The 14,338-nt window shown below is 49.7% G+C and overlaps 2 protein-coding genes across 4 annotated transcripts in view; one reads left to right on the plus strand and one right to left on the minus strand.

Moving 5' to 3' along the window:
- Positions 1-14,338, plus strand: part of WDPCP (WD repeat containing planar cell polarity effector) — a 185,146-nt gene that overhangs the window by 157,728 nt on the left and 13,080 nt on the right. For 2 of the 3 annotated variants that reach the window (XM_068129394.2, XM_078784236.1), the window contains exon 20: positions 3,251-4,967. In XM_068129394.2, coding sequence (XP_067985495.2) covers positions 3,251-3,298 — 48 coding nt within the window. In that variant the 3' untranslated portion in view covers positions 3,299-4,967. Of the gene's footprint in view, positions 1-3,250; positions 4,968-14,338 lie in introns of those variants that run through there. The other variant, XM_078784235.1, reaches the window with a different exon arrangement.
- LOC137435526 (homeobox protein otx5-A-like) lies at positions 5,282-10,103 on the minus strand. The gene is made up of 3 exons (XM_068129404.2): positions 9,890-10,103; positions 9,368-9,519; positions 5,282-6,953 (listed from the first exon to the last, which is right to left on the minus strand). Exons 1-3 carry the CDS (start codon positions 9,981-9,983, stop codon positions 6,330-6,332), a joined length of 870 nt encoding a protein of 289 aa, XP_067985505.2. The 5' UTR covers positions 9,984-10,103; the 3' UTR covers positions 5,282-6,329.

The following is a 14,338-nucleotide window of genomic DNA, read 5'->3' on the forward strand; positions in this document are numbered from 1 at the left end:
AGGGTCTTCAAGTGGCTTTGTGGTCTTCTGAGTGTTTTGGGTCTTCAGGGTGTTTTGGGTCTTCAGGGTCTTTTGGGTCTTTAAGGGTCTTTGTATTCTTCAGGGTGTTTTGGGTCTTCAGGGTGTTTTGGGTCTTCGGGGTATTTTGGGTCTTTGGGGTATTTTGGGTCTTCGGGGTGTTTTTGGGTCTTCGGGGTATTTTTGGTCTTCGGGGTGTTTTGGGTCTTTGGGGTGTTTTGGGTCTTCGGGGTGTTTTGGGTCTTCGGGGTGTTTTGGGTCTTCAGGGTGTTTTCGGTCTTCGGGGTCTTTTAGGTTTTCAGGGATATTTGGGTCTTCAGGGTATTTTTGAGCCTCAGGGCCTTCAAGGGTATTTTGGGTCTTTAAGGGTCTTTGTGGTCTTCTGAGTGTTTTGGGTCTTCAGGGTGCTTTGGGTCTTTGTAGTCTTCAGGGTATTTTGGGTCTTCAGGGTGTTTTCGGTCTTCGGGGTCTTTAAGGGTCTTTGTAGTCTTCAGGGTGTTTTGTGTCTTCAGGGTCTTTCAGGGTCTTTGTGGTCTTCTGAGTGTTTTGGGTCCTCAGGGTCTTTAAGGGTCTTTGTGGTCTTCTGAGTGTTTTGGGTCTTCGGGATGTTTTGGGTCTTCGGGGTGTTTTGGGTCTTCGGGGTGTTTTGGGTCTTCGGGTATTTTGGGTCTTTGGGGTGTTTTGGGTCTTCGGGGTTTTCAGGGACTTTTGGGTCTTCAGGGGTCTCAAGGGTATTGGGGTAATTAAAGTGTCATCAAAAGTCTGAGGGGTCTCAGCAGTCTAAACATAATTAATAGGGTTAATTAAGAGGGTCGCTGTGTTCACGGTTTGAATTACGCTGATTTCGGCGCTGATTTCGGCGTTTCGGTAATGTGAAGGCGTTTCATGGATATGAATAATGCTTACGATATAGTGTCAGTGTACCCAGAGGTAAAATGTCAAGTGTACCCAGAGGTAAAATGTCAAGTGTACCCAGAGGTAAAATGTCAAGTGTACCCAGAGGTAAAATGTCAAGTGTACCCAGAGGTAAAATGTCAAGTGTACCCAGAGGTAAAATGTCAAGTGTACCCAGAGGTAAAATGTCAAGTGTACCCAGAGGTAAAATGTCAAGTGTACCCAGAGGTAAAATGTCAAGTGTACCCAGAGGTAAAATGTCAAGTGTACCCAGAGGTAAAATGTCGTGTACCCAGAGGTAAAATGTCAAGTGTACCCAGAGGTAAAATGTCAAGTGTACCCAGAGGTAAAATGTGAAGTGTACCCCGAAGTGATGTGAACGGAGTCGGCAAGCACGATATGTTCCTGGGTGTCATGAGTTATCCACCGATTGCGTTTCACGTCACAACCAGTAAGGTCGAAAGAAAACGAAGCGTATCCAGAGGAGTCGGGAAACAACGTTAGGTGGGGGTCCAAACCTGAAAATGCTGGAGACCAAACTTGAAAATGCTGGAGACCAAAGCTGAAAATGCTGGAGACCAAACCTGAAATTGGAAAATCAGTATAGCCTATTTTACTCCAGGGGGTCCCAGGATTACCCACCCAAAATATCGTTGTGATCATTTCAGCCGTTTTTGCGGTACCTGGGAACGGACGGACGGACGGACAGACAGACGGACGGACATTTGGTGAATCATAGTAAGATAATATAGTAATCACCATTACAGATGGCATTGACTTGTTAACACAAAAACAATTAAATTCATTTTATAATCAAGTGTTATAACCTCACTAATATGTCCCTCATACAATTGTGATCAACATCTTCCACAAGCTTAATAAGTTTTAATAATACAATTATAACTGCCAATCCACCTACTTTCCCCCAATCCCTCGCACTGACATCTTTGTTTGATTACAACTACCCCTCGACCCCTCCCGCACCCCCTTTACCACTCCTTACTCTGAAGGGTCTATACAACACACTACATGTCTATACTACATACATGTGTCGACATGTGTCAATACTACATTCGAGAGTTTATTCCCGACGTGTTAAACACCCTGCGACCCATGCCTACAGATAACGGATTTTTTTTGGAACGCCGACCGCATTTTCCATCCGATAATCGTGTGATTTTGTTTGAAAATTCTCCATAGGTACGCGCTCCTACGGTGGAAAGTTTCGCGTCGATCGGTCAAGCGGTTGCGGAAAAAAAACGAATAAAGGTGAAAAAATGACAGAAGAAAAAAAAAATGTGAAGGCTTCGGCCAATGTTCCACAGAGTTGAAGATGCTCATGCATGCCTGATAATAGTAATAAGTAATAATAATAATTAGTAATAATAATAATAAATAATAATAAGCACAACCATCCGTGGACATGCTGTGGAACGTCGGCCGAGGCCCTGGTTTTTTTTTTTCACCTTTGTTTTTAAATTCGTTTTCTCCGCAACGGCGTGAGCGATCGACGTTAAACGTTCCACGTAGGGTGTCCCGACGTAGGGAGCGCGTACCTATGGATAATTTTTAAACGGAGTCACATGAGGATCGGATGGAAAATGCGGCCGGCATTCCAAAAAATCCGTTATCTGTAGGGTGTTTGATGTGGCAGGAATAATGTCAGACATTTTATAAATCCCCTTCTCTCTCTCTCTTACTCTGTTCCCATCATTAATCTTCGCTCATCTCCAGTTGAACCTCCTTACTCCTGCATTCCCATTTCGACCTTCCCTCCTTCCTTACAAATCAGGATTCATCCCTGGTTTTTATTATTCCACTCGATTCATTGTCCAATTGTGACGTTATCCAGGAATCAAAATGGTCGAGAGTTAACGTTTAAACAGATCGCTGGTTTATTCGCTTAATAAGGGGATTAAATCGGATTTTTTAAAATTAAATTTTATAAACTATTTAATTGTGGAAAATAAAAGAAAACTCAAAAGGAAGAGACGCCTTTAAAGGGGGTCCAATGGGTTTAACGTTTGTTCACCTTTAATCTCCCTGCTGTGAAGAAAACGCTTCTCAGGTAAAGGTGTAACATGTTTTTTTCGTTCGTGTGTACACGGATTGCTCATTCGCTCACTCATTCATGCGTTCAATCCATCGCCGACTCGTCTGAACGTCGCGCGACCTGTACAAGCAAACCCGACGTTCGAATGAATCGGTGTCGACGTTAAACCGGTACACGCACGCTTTTCGCACCTAAAGCGTTCTTCTTCCTCTTCTCGTTTTATTCCACTTTTTAAATCGTATTTATTTATAATTCCCACCTGTGTTTCTTATCCTCGGGCTGCAGATCGCAAATGCAATCGGACTCGAGGTGGTCCATCTGGGCCTGGTTTGACAGCGAAGGCGATGAATGGAGAACGAAGGATGAAGGAAAAGGAACGAACCAACGTTCTCGGAGTCTGCATGACCAACGCACCCTCTTTTATAGGTTCAAACGAACGACAGCCTTTCGCACACCTTACAAAGGTGCGTTTATATATCAAACGCAGCATCGTGTGTCATACTTTATTGTATTTAAGTAAATTTGATTTGTTAACTCGTTTTAAGTGGAAAGTAGTCCTACGTGGGAGCGGGATTCAGACTTAGGCCTAGTTATAATCATTTGGAAGGATATGTTAACACGTGGGCAGGAAATACCGAATTAATAACGAGCGGACTTAGCGTCACAATGGTCTTGTATGGAACCTGTGTGTGTGTGTGTGTGTGTGTGTGTGTGTGTGTGTGTGTGTGTGTGTGTGTGTGTGTGTGTGTCTTGTTAAGGTGTTAAGATGTTGTTCTATAGTCCCAGACAGTTCTCTCGAACAAGTCCTCGGCAGATACTGAGACAGCCGATTGATCTCCCAAGAGCGACCCAGAGATTCCCCACATCCAGGATGGTGTACCTCCACCTTCACGAAGTCAGGGCCATGACAGAGTTAGAGAGGGGAGAGACAGAGGACAGAGACGGAGAGAGCGACAAACAGAGACACGAAGGAAAGGGCTGATCCATGGGGACCTTTTGGCCCTCTGATTGGGCTGCCGGGGGTACAACCACGGCGAAGAGGCGTCCCCAGGGTGTTGTGTGTGTGTGCTGTTAGCGTGTTGTGTTAGTGGTGTGTGTGTGTGTGCTGTTAGTGTTGTGTGTGTGTGCTGTTAGTGTGTTGTGTTAGTGGTGTGTGTGTGTGTGCGTGTTGTTAGTGTGTTGTGTTAGTGGTGTATATATATGTGTGTGTGTGTGTGTGTGTGTGTGTGTGTGTGTGTGTGTGTGTGTGTGTGTGTGTGTGTGTGTGTGTGTGTGTGTTGTGTTCGTGGTGTGTGTGCTGTTAGTGTGTTGTGTTAGTGGTGTGTGTGTGTGTTGTTAGTGTGTTGTGTTAGTGGTGTATATGTGTGTGTGTGTTGTGTTCGTGGTGTGTGTGTGCTGTTAGTGTGTTGTGTTAGTGGTGTGTGTGTGTGCTGTTAGTGTGTTGTGTTCGTGTGTTGTTAGTGGTGTGTGTGTGTTAGTGGTGTGTGTGCTGTTAGTGTGTTGTGTTAGTGGTGTGTGTGTGTGTGTGTGTGTGTGTTGTGTTAGTGATGTGTGTGTGCTGTTAGTGTGCTGGTAGTGTGTGTGTTAGTGGTGTGTGTGTGTGTTGTTAGTGTGTTGAGTGTGCTGTTTGTGTTATATAAATAATATAATACATCACTTCCTGCAACTCTATGCACTTTTTTCCCGATGGGAGGACTGGGAGTCGTGTCTGTGAAGGAGGAGCGGGAGGAATGTGAAATAATTAATCATTTAAATAGTTTACATCAGGTATGCGTTTGTGTAATTGCAATGAATTAATTGACACCAAAGCATGAAGCTTGGAAATTAATTGTAAACCACCGACATGCTTCACTGAAACACATTTCATCAACACCCTCTGTTTGTGGTGGTTATTTACAAATAATTTACTTGTGTGTGCTCCTGTATATAATGTCGAGTAATGTAAATAAAACAACAACCTTGAATGATTAAAATAAATGTCGAACGAACAGACAAATGATAACGTTGCACTGCCTGATTGAATAAGCTTGTGGACCCGCTGTTTGGAGAGCTTTTGGACTTAAAGGGTGAAAACGCTGATAATCCGAATTATAATTTAATCAAACGCTCAAGTCGAAATAATTATTCAGCGTCTCTCTCCTCTGTTGGTGTGAACTTATTTTGTGTGTAAAGGTGAAGGTGTAAAGAAAGGTAAAGGTGTTTGGTGGATCATCAAGCACACCTGCCACACCTGCCACATCCACCACGTCACGGCCCTTGTTCACACTTTGAACCGCGAACATGTACGCGAATAACGAGGCCGTGTCTCGCTCCAGGTAATTTATGAAAATAAAGATTTATTTATGAACCGAGTTTCTTAACAACACACGAAACGTTTTTAACTCTCGGCACGATATTCACCTGAAACATGTACAGATAACATAATGGGTTCAAGTCTCGCCAGACCAGACTCCAAACCTCCTGCGTGTCACGTTTATCATGAACAACACCACTCTGATGGGACGTTAAGCCGTCTGTGAGCATTGCTTGGACTTTCCTTCACAAAGGTTGGCACAGCACCCTCCTGGCAAACCCGGAAAACATTCCTGGGGCCCCGTGTGGCACAAACTGCCCCCCACAGCAGTCTTTGATGCTTTACATCTTGCATGTGAAGGTATGCCATAAATCCTATTCAATTTGGGTTTGAAAGGTGTGGTGCCCAGGTAACCCACCCATCCGCATTGCACATCCATGGTTTGGTGTGTGTGTGTTAAACAAGGGATTCCGTTAAAATCTATGGTTATGTGAAGAGGAAGGGAAGGGCTCCAGCAATCAAGGGTCCCCGGTTACGTTTATTCAATGAAACATTCAGGTTGTAAAGAATGTCCAATCGGTAGCAAGCTGGGGTCTCCCCCCCCCCCCCCGCCCACACCAGCAAGCACCCCCAAATTCGCCCTACCAACACTCAAACATCCCATCCATCGAAAAAGTTCCACCTTGCTGTGTGCAAAACATGTTAAAACGTCGAGAAACTTTTGTTCCGTTTGTTTCCCCTTCCGACCGAGGTGCCGGTGAATCGTTAACACCGTCAACAAGGGGTGTGGATCACACGAACATTTAAATATTGATGTACGAGGAAGCCCGGGGAACGGGAGGGAAGTTGGGTGGGCGGTTAACGTTCCGAATTGTTCCTTCATATGGATATAATATATGTACAGAGTGAACTTTGCTGTGCAGGTGTAAGGTACGCCGTGCCGATACGTACAACACAAGGCAATCTCCCACCCCTTCCCTATTGGGAGCAGGATTATCTCACGAGGGTGGAGGAGGAGAGAGAAAGTTTCTTTAAATACGATTTGTTTTAGGTTCAAATCCCAGAGCAGGATCAGAGAGGCTGGAACTTCCAGAGCGCAGGTGGGTCTTTGTAATCCAGGCAGTCGGACGCGTTCAGGTTGAGTTTCCAGGAGCCGTGCTCTTTGTAATCCAGGTAGTCCCCGGCGGTGAAGGGAAGACCGGCGGATTGATAGCACTGTGGCGACAGTGGTGCCAACGGCGGGCCCGAGCCAGGTGGGCTGAGACCCGGTCCCACTCCGGATAGGTAGGACGCGCAGTCCATGGGGCCAAGGTAGGTGCCCGAGCCACCGTAGCTTTGAGCGTACCCGGCCGTCTGTCCGCCGTACCCTACCGTGCTGTACGACGCCCGATGATGCAGACACGGCGAAGCAGAGACCCCGCCGGGACTCCCCAGGCCGAGACCCAAGGGGTCGCCGCAGCTTCCGCCGCTCGCGACCGGGGAGGGTGTCGCCGGACTCCAGATGGGTGCGGGTGGACCGGAACCGCCCGTGGTGGAGCCGAAGGAGCCCCCAGTGGGAGCCGACCCCACCTCCCCGTTTCCCGAGCGTTGGGACACCTTTTTCTTTGTTGGGGGTCGCGGCTTGCTCTGCACACCTGTCTGCTGCTGGTACTGCTGCTGTTGTCTGCACTTGGCCCTCCGGTTCTTGAACCAAACCTACGTGTGAGAGCAGAACGTCAGCCATGTTATATATAAATATATATATAATAAATCAACTTCAACAGCGCTTCACTTACTGGACAAGGCTGCCAACATCCTGATCAGTATCGGATTGTGGTAAAGATTGCACAAGCGTCGATAAAAGTCTCTTACTTGGCACACACATGTTTGTGTGTCTTTAACTCTACCTGGGCTGGGCTATTTTAGGGGTTCATTTGGTTCGGGGAGAGGGGAGCGTTATGAAGGGGTTAATTTGGCCCAGTCACAAAACTTCAGATTTATAAACAAGCTGGTGAAAATAACACCGATTTGGGTATATTTTACACACACGCGCGTCTTGGAGAGACACGTAACCATAAAAAGTTATGTAACACCTAAACAGTATCAAACCTGTTTAATACCGTTTAGGTTTGATACCGACACTCCACATAAAAAATAAAATAATGAAAAGGAATTTTCTGATCAGCGGTTTGGAAGTTATCGTGAAAATCGACGAGGGGGAATTTTGCCTCCTCCCAGCCCAGATGGGGTTAAACCGCCATTATTATATCCCTTGAAGGTGAGAAGCACGATTTACCTGGTCTCAGAGCATTTGTTGATCACATCATTCCCTGGACCACATTGGTCATCAATACAATGTTCTGCTTATTCACGAACGAACCAACAAACGATGTAAAATAAACTTCTATGTTCTAAACAATGACAAACGTTCATATTAACGTGAAAATTCAAATCGACCTGATCAGCGGAACAAACGGAAGCATGAACGGCCCACTGCAGGTTTTTTAACCACAAATTACAGGGAACTGAACGATCAGGTACCACAAATGATCTGATCGGACGCAGAGTGCAGATAATCCAACCGGATGCGGCGCGTACCGTGAACAATCCGATCCGACGTGGGTGTACCGCGGACAATCCGATCCCATGCAGAGAGTATGATCCGATCCGGTATGTAGGCCTACCATGGACGATCCAATCTAATGGGCACGTACCGTAGACGATCTGATGCGGTGCGTACCATAGACTATCCGTTGTGGTGCGTACAGCGGACAATCCGATTGGACGCTACGTGTACCCCATGTGATCCGATTGGACGCGACACATACCCTGGACGATTCGATCTGCCATGACGGATATCAGATGATACGACATGGTGCGTCCCATGAATTATCCAATCCGACACGGTGCATACCACAAACTATCCGATCCGATGTGGTACGTACCGCAAACTATCCGATCCGATGTGGTACGTACCGCAAACTATCCGATCCGATGAGTAGGCCTAACACAAATAATCAGATCAGACACGTACCACGAACGATCGGACACGGCGCTTATCACGAAATATCCGGTACCATGGACTATCCGATCCGATCCGGTGCGTGTTGTGAACGTGGGTCCTTGGAAGGAACTTTTAAACGAATTAGCACAACTCGACCTCGGGAGGGAACAAAACATTTGGTTAACGTTCGAAGAATCATCGAAAAAAAAATAATCTTTCGTTCAATCCTCCCGATGTCCGTGGTTTGGTTTCATTCGATCATCGGTTTCATTCGATCATCGGTTTCATTCGATCGTCCGTTTCATTCGATCGTCGGTTTCATTCGATCGTCGGTTTCATTCGATCATCGGTTTCATTCGATCATCGGTTTCATTCGATCATCGGTTTCATTCGATCATCGGTTTCATTCGATCATCGGTTTCATTCGATCATCGGTTTCATTCGATCATCGGTTTCATTCGATCATCGGTTTCATTCGATCATCGGTTTCATTCGATCATCGGTTTCATTCGATCATCGGTTTCATTCGATCATCGGTTTCATTCGATCATCGGTTTCATTCGATCATCGGTTTCATTCGATCATCGGTTTCAATCGATCATCGGTTTCATTCGATCATCGGTTTCAATCGACCAGCGGTGTGAACAAAAGTCGTTAGTTATTTTTTACATCTTTATTCCTTTAAATGTCACATTTGTCATCTTTTAACCGAGCAATCGCGTTTCTGTTAATTATCGTCGTTAATTCTAATTGTACCAGCACAACGTCCGGCTACGAACTTACCGATCCGCTCGTTTAACACGTCCCGTTTGACGGTAAAACGAAGGTGTTTGATAAACGAACTTTTCAATGTCCTGGGCGACCTCCCGACAGCGAGTCGGGACAGGTAAGCGCCTTTGTACGGACGAATGGCCGACGACAAGGACAGCCTGGGTTGGGGATTATCGCAGCCGCTATTTGGCTCAGATGGGTCTTTATAAGGCCGGCGGAACCGAGGCCTTGTCCAGAGGCCGCTTTGATGTCCGAAATGCGCGGGAACCTCGACGAGGGACAACTCGTCTCAGTGGGACCAGGAGGGGATGGGGGTCTCGGACCGAGGTGTGTGTCCCCCGACGTGTGCGCTCACCTGCACGCGGGACTCGGGAAGGTTGATCTTTAAGGCGACCTCTTCGCGCATGAATATGTCTGGGTATCGGGTCTTGGCGAACAAGGTCTCCAGGACGTCGAGCTGCGCCCGGGTGAACGTGGTCCTCTCTCGGCGCTGTTTCCGGGGCGGAGCTGGGCAGGGTCCACACCGATGGTCACCATTAGTATCCATGGAATTCCGTTTATAGATAAAACCCGAAAGTTCACACAACAATTATCTGCTATCGAGGGTTAATGTGTTATAATAATATTATAATGATAATGAACTTGCACAGGAGGGAGGAGCGCGTGACGGGTTTGTTTTAAGCACAATTCCCACGTTCACGTCGCTCTTCCCGACCTCTCCATAATCCATCATAACCGCACGTGCTCGTCCTCATAAACCACATAAACGTCACGTTTCCTACTTTTTACACCAATTCCACGTTAAGTGCGGAGCGAAGTTTAACCCGGGTGATCGTGGACCAGCTGCGGTCGTGCGAGCGCATTCGGTTCCTCCCACCTGGATATCCTACAGAATGGAAAAGGTCGACCCCGGCCGGAGGCAGACCCAGCCCGTTTACGGCGTACGGCGCTTGTTTGATGAACGCCATCATGGCAAGGAGCCCGAAGCCTCGGCACGACCCGCCACGGATCGGGTGGTCGCCTCGGCTATCGGCGGAGCTCGCGCGTGCACTTCTCCTATAAGGACCGGTGGCCCGAGAAGGGGCGGGGCTAAAGGGCATGGAGGCGGAGCGTGGTCGAGCCCCACCCCCACATCACGCTTCGCCCCGCCCGGCCGGTTTCGCTCGGCGTCGTCCGGCATACCTCGTTCCCCGCTACCAGGTAGGCAAACATCGCGCCGCGCTGGCCTTTTAGCACCAATTAACGTGCGGCGAAGTCCCGGCGTCGCTCAATTAGCGGCTGCGATGGCGCGACGGGGGCGTCATTAGCACGAAGATTGCGCTCCCAGGAGGCTCCACCTTCATCATGATGGAATCTAATTACGGCCGAAGATTCCCGGAATTGTTTAACGAACCTCCGGACGCGACTACACAAGTTCCGTGCATGGGCGGTCGGTAGCCCCCCCCCCCCCGGAGGAGTGAGGGGTCTCTTTGAGTGAAAGGTGAGTCCCACGGCCGTGGAACGTCAATCCTGGCCATCCTGTTCGTGAAAGACAGGCTGACAATCTTCCTGGTCCAGGTTAAATTAGTAGTTGTCATAGTAACTCGTACTACTCTTGTGTAGTAGTTGTAGTAATAATCATAGTACCGTGATTATGAATATTTTAAAGGATGACCTTCAATACGAAGGTCTCATTATTATTATTAACCAACTTGTTAATTATGCAACGTTTCCCGCGTCATCTGTCACGTGCAAGTGGAAGAATTATTTGGAGAATGGAGCTGATTCCGTTTCCACAAGTCGTACATGCTTCAAACACAATGTCGACATCAAATAAATCTGGACACCTTCATATTCGAATACACCTCGTGAACACACCTGTTTCGTTTGAATAAGGTAAACGTACCACGAGACGAGGTCGTTTTACAAAAGGACATTTGGAATCTTTGCTGATAAAGACCTCTGATAACTTGACTGGGAGACATGACATCAAGCTCAAGCATCTGCCCAGGAATCTTTCGTGAAATGTTCACTCGATTCAGGAAAGAAACAATTCCCAATATCAGGAAATGGTTGGGGGACGATGGATCAGGGACAGGTAATAATTGGAGGAGTGGGAGAGGGGATGGGGGGGGGGCATAACCGTATTAGTGTTTGAGCAAGATGTAGGGATGTTTGATGGGGGGTTGAGGTAGTTTGGAGGAGGAGTGCAAGGGAATGTTTGGTATGCGGGTAGGGGTATTTGTTGAGGTACTTTGGAAGTGTTTGGTGGGGGAAGGGGAATAGGGGAATGTTTGGAGCAGGATAGTAGGATGTTTCGAGGTGTGGGGTTGGGAGGGAGTCAGAGGAGGGTGTGAAGATGGCTGGAGGATAACTGGAAGAGGATCGGAAGTCAATTGGAAGTGGGTGAAGGCTGGGGGAGGTGGGGTCGGACGATATCTAGAGCGGGGTTGGGGGGATGTCTGGAGCAGGTAGGGGGATGTCTGGAGCAGATCGGAGGCCGGCTGGAAGAGGGTCGGACGATGTCTGGAGGAGGGTTGGAGGATGTCTGGAGGAGGGTCGGAGGATGTTTGGTGGAGGGTTGGAGGATGTCTGGTGGAGGATCGGAGGATGTCTGGAGGAGGATCCGAGGTCCGAGGATGTCTGGAGGAGGATCCGAGGTCCGAGGATGTCTGGAGGAGGGTCCGAGGATGTCTGGAGGAGGGTCCGAGGATGTCTGGAGCAGGTCGGGGGATGTCTGGAGGTGGGTCGGAGGATGTCTGGAGGTGGGTCGGAGGATGTCTGGAGGAGGGTCCGAGGTCCGAGGATGTCTGGAAAAGGGTCCGAGGATGGCTGGAGGAGGGTCCGAGGATGTCTGGAGCAGGTCGGGGGATGTCTGGAGGAGGGTCGGAGGACGTCTGGAGGAAGGTCGGAGGACGTCTGGAGGAAGGTCGGAGGATTCTGGAGGAGGGTCGGAGGATTCTGGAGGAGGGTCGGAGGATTCTGGAGGAGGGTAGGAGGATTCTGGAGGAGGGTCGGAGGATTCTGGAGGAGGGTCGGAGGATTCTGGAGGAGGGTCGGAGGATTCTGGAGGAGGGTCGGAGGATGTCTGGATGAGGGTCAGAGGTTGTCTGGAGGTGGGTCGGAGGATGGCTGGAGGAGGGTCGGAGGATGGCTGGAGGAGGGTCGGAGGATGGCTGGAGGAGGGTCGGAGGATGGCTGGAGGAGGGTCGGTTGATTCTGGAGGAGGGTCAGAGGCCGTCTGGAGGAGGGTCGGAGGATGTCTGGAGGAGGGTCGGAGGATTCTGGAGAAGGGTCGGAGGATTCTGGAGGAGGGTCGGAGGATTCTGGAGGAGGGTCGGAGGATTCTGGAGGAGGGTCGGAGGATTTTGGAGGAGGGTCGGAGGTTGTCTGGAGGCGGGTCGGAGGATGGCTGGAGGAGGGTCGGAGGTTGTCTGGAGGCGGGTCGGAGGATGGCTGGAGGAGGGTCGGAGGATGGCTGGAGGAGGGTCGGAGGAAGGCTGGAGGAGGGTCGGAGGAGTGGAGGAAGGTCGGAGGATGGCTGGAGGGTCGGAGGATGGCTGGAGGAGGGTCGGAGGATGCCTGGAGGGGAGGGGGGGGGGTTAGAAGATGTTTGGGGGTGAGAGGGTGAGAGTATCTTTGGAGGGGGGATCGGGGCTATTTGAAGAGGATGGAGGTATATCTGGGGCGATAGGCAATCTCCTGGAACGAATGGAATTCCTTTCGTCGTTTCTTCTTTTGGAAGGACAGTTATTTGGTGTCAGGAGAAATGACATGGCGACTGGGAGTGATTAGCATTTTCAGGATCATGTTATGTGCCTTTTGGGGCGGGAGATAGGAGGATAACTGGGGCGGGGTAGGAGGATGTCTGGGGTGGGGTAGGAGGATATCTGGGGCGGGGTAGGAGGATGTGTGTGGTGGGGTAGGAAGATGTTTGGGGTGGGGTCGGAGGATATCTGGGGCAGGGTAGGAGGATGTGTGTGGTGGGGAAGGAAATGTTTGGGGTGTGGTAGGAGGATGTGTGTGGTGGGGTCGGAGGATGTGTGTGGTGGGGTAGGAAGATGTTTGGGGTGGGGTTGGAGGATGTGTGTGGTCGGGTAGGAAGATGTTTGGGGTGGGGTAGGAGGATATCTGGGACGGGGTAGGAGGAAAACTGGGGTGGGGTAGGAGGATGTCTGGGGTGGGGTAGGAGGATATCTGGGGCGGGGTAGGAGGATGTGTGTGGTGGGGTCGGAGGATGTTTGGGGCGGGGTCGGAGGATGTGTGTGGTGGGGTCGGGAGGATGTTTGGGGTGGGGTAGGAGGATGTGTGTGGTGGGGTCGGAGGATATCTGGGGCGGGGTAGGAGGAAAACTGGGGTGGGGTAGGAGGATGTGTGTGGTGGGGTCGGAGGATATCTGGGGTGGGGTAGGAGGATGTGTGTGGTGGGGTCGGAGGATATCTGGGGTGGGGTCGGAGGATGTGTGTGGTGGGGTAGGAGGATGTTTGGGGTGGGGTAGGAGGATGTGTGTGGTGGGGTCGGAAGATGTTTGGGGTGGGGTTGGAGGCTGTGTGTGGTGGGGTAGGAAGATGTTTGGGGTGGGGTTGGAGGATATCTGGGGCGGGGTCGGAGGAAAACTAGGGTGGGGTAGGAGGATGTGTGTGGTGGGGTAGGAGGATGTGTGTGGTGGGGTAGGAGGATGTTTGGGGTGGGAGGTTGTCTGTGGTGAGGTAGGAGGATATCGGGAGGGATGGGGATGTTTGGGGATCAGTTGAGGACTAGTCCGGAGGTAGGAGTGGGGGGGGGGGGGGGCGGGGTGTTGTTTACACCAAGCACACATATATAAACAACACTGTGGACAAAACACATGAAGAACCTGATCGGCCGCAGTCTCTACATACATATATACGAATGGAATTCCTTCGTTTCTTCCCTCGATGCCTCTTTTGGAAGGACAGTTATTTGGTGTCAGGAGAAATGACATGGCGACTGGGAGTGATTAGCATTTTCAGGATCACGTTACGTGCCGTTTCGGGCCAAGAATCAGATTCCTGCAGATTTCCCAGCCCGAGTCACTGAGCACCACGAGATCCATTCATGCACCGAGAGTGAACCTGCTTGGACGTCCATTGAAATTAACAATGCAAACGGGTCCGCGGTTTACACCTGATCGGTACTCACCTGGGCATCGCAGAGGTCATCTATAGGGTTGAGCACCTAAAGATTACCGTGAGTACAGGGACTCGTAAAGGAGCCTCGTGCACCTTCCCTTCGTGTACTAACTTGCTCCTTCCCCTCCCCCCTGCTTCACAAAGGGGTCCGTGTCCCATGGTGGGGTCTTTGTCCTGTTGTGGGAACCCAGCTGGGA

This window comes from Myxine glutinosa, chromosome 9 (genome assembly GCF_964187855.1).
Source record: "Myxine glutinosa chromosome 9, kmMyxGlut1.1, whole genome shotgun sequence".
Classification (NCBI taxonomy): Eukaryota; Metazoa; Chordata; class Myxini; order Myxiniformes; family Myxinidae; genus Myxine; species Myxine glutinosa.

What these genes read in the sequence shown, in the direction of transcription:
- LOC137435526 (XM_068129404.2), bottom strand. Translation starts at nt 9,983, where the DNA reads ATGATGGCGTTCATCAAACAAGCGCCGTACGCCGTAAACGGGCTGGGT. An exon ending in CCATTCTGTAGGATATCCAG is followed by an intron (nt 9,520 to 9,889) that starts GTGGGAGGAACC and finishes GACCCTGCCCAG; the next exon opens with CTCCGCCCCGGAAACAGCGC. An exon ending in TTCCCGAGTCCCGCGTGCAG is followed by an intron (nt 6,954 to 9,367) that starts GTGAGCGCACAC and finishes TCTCACACGTAG; the next exon opens with GTTTGGTTCAAGAACCGGAG.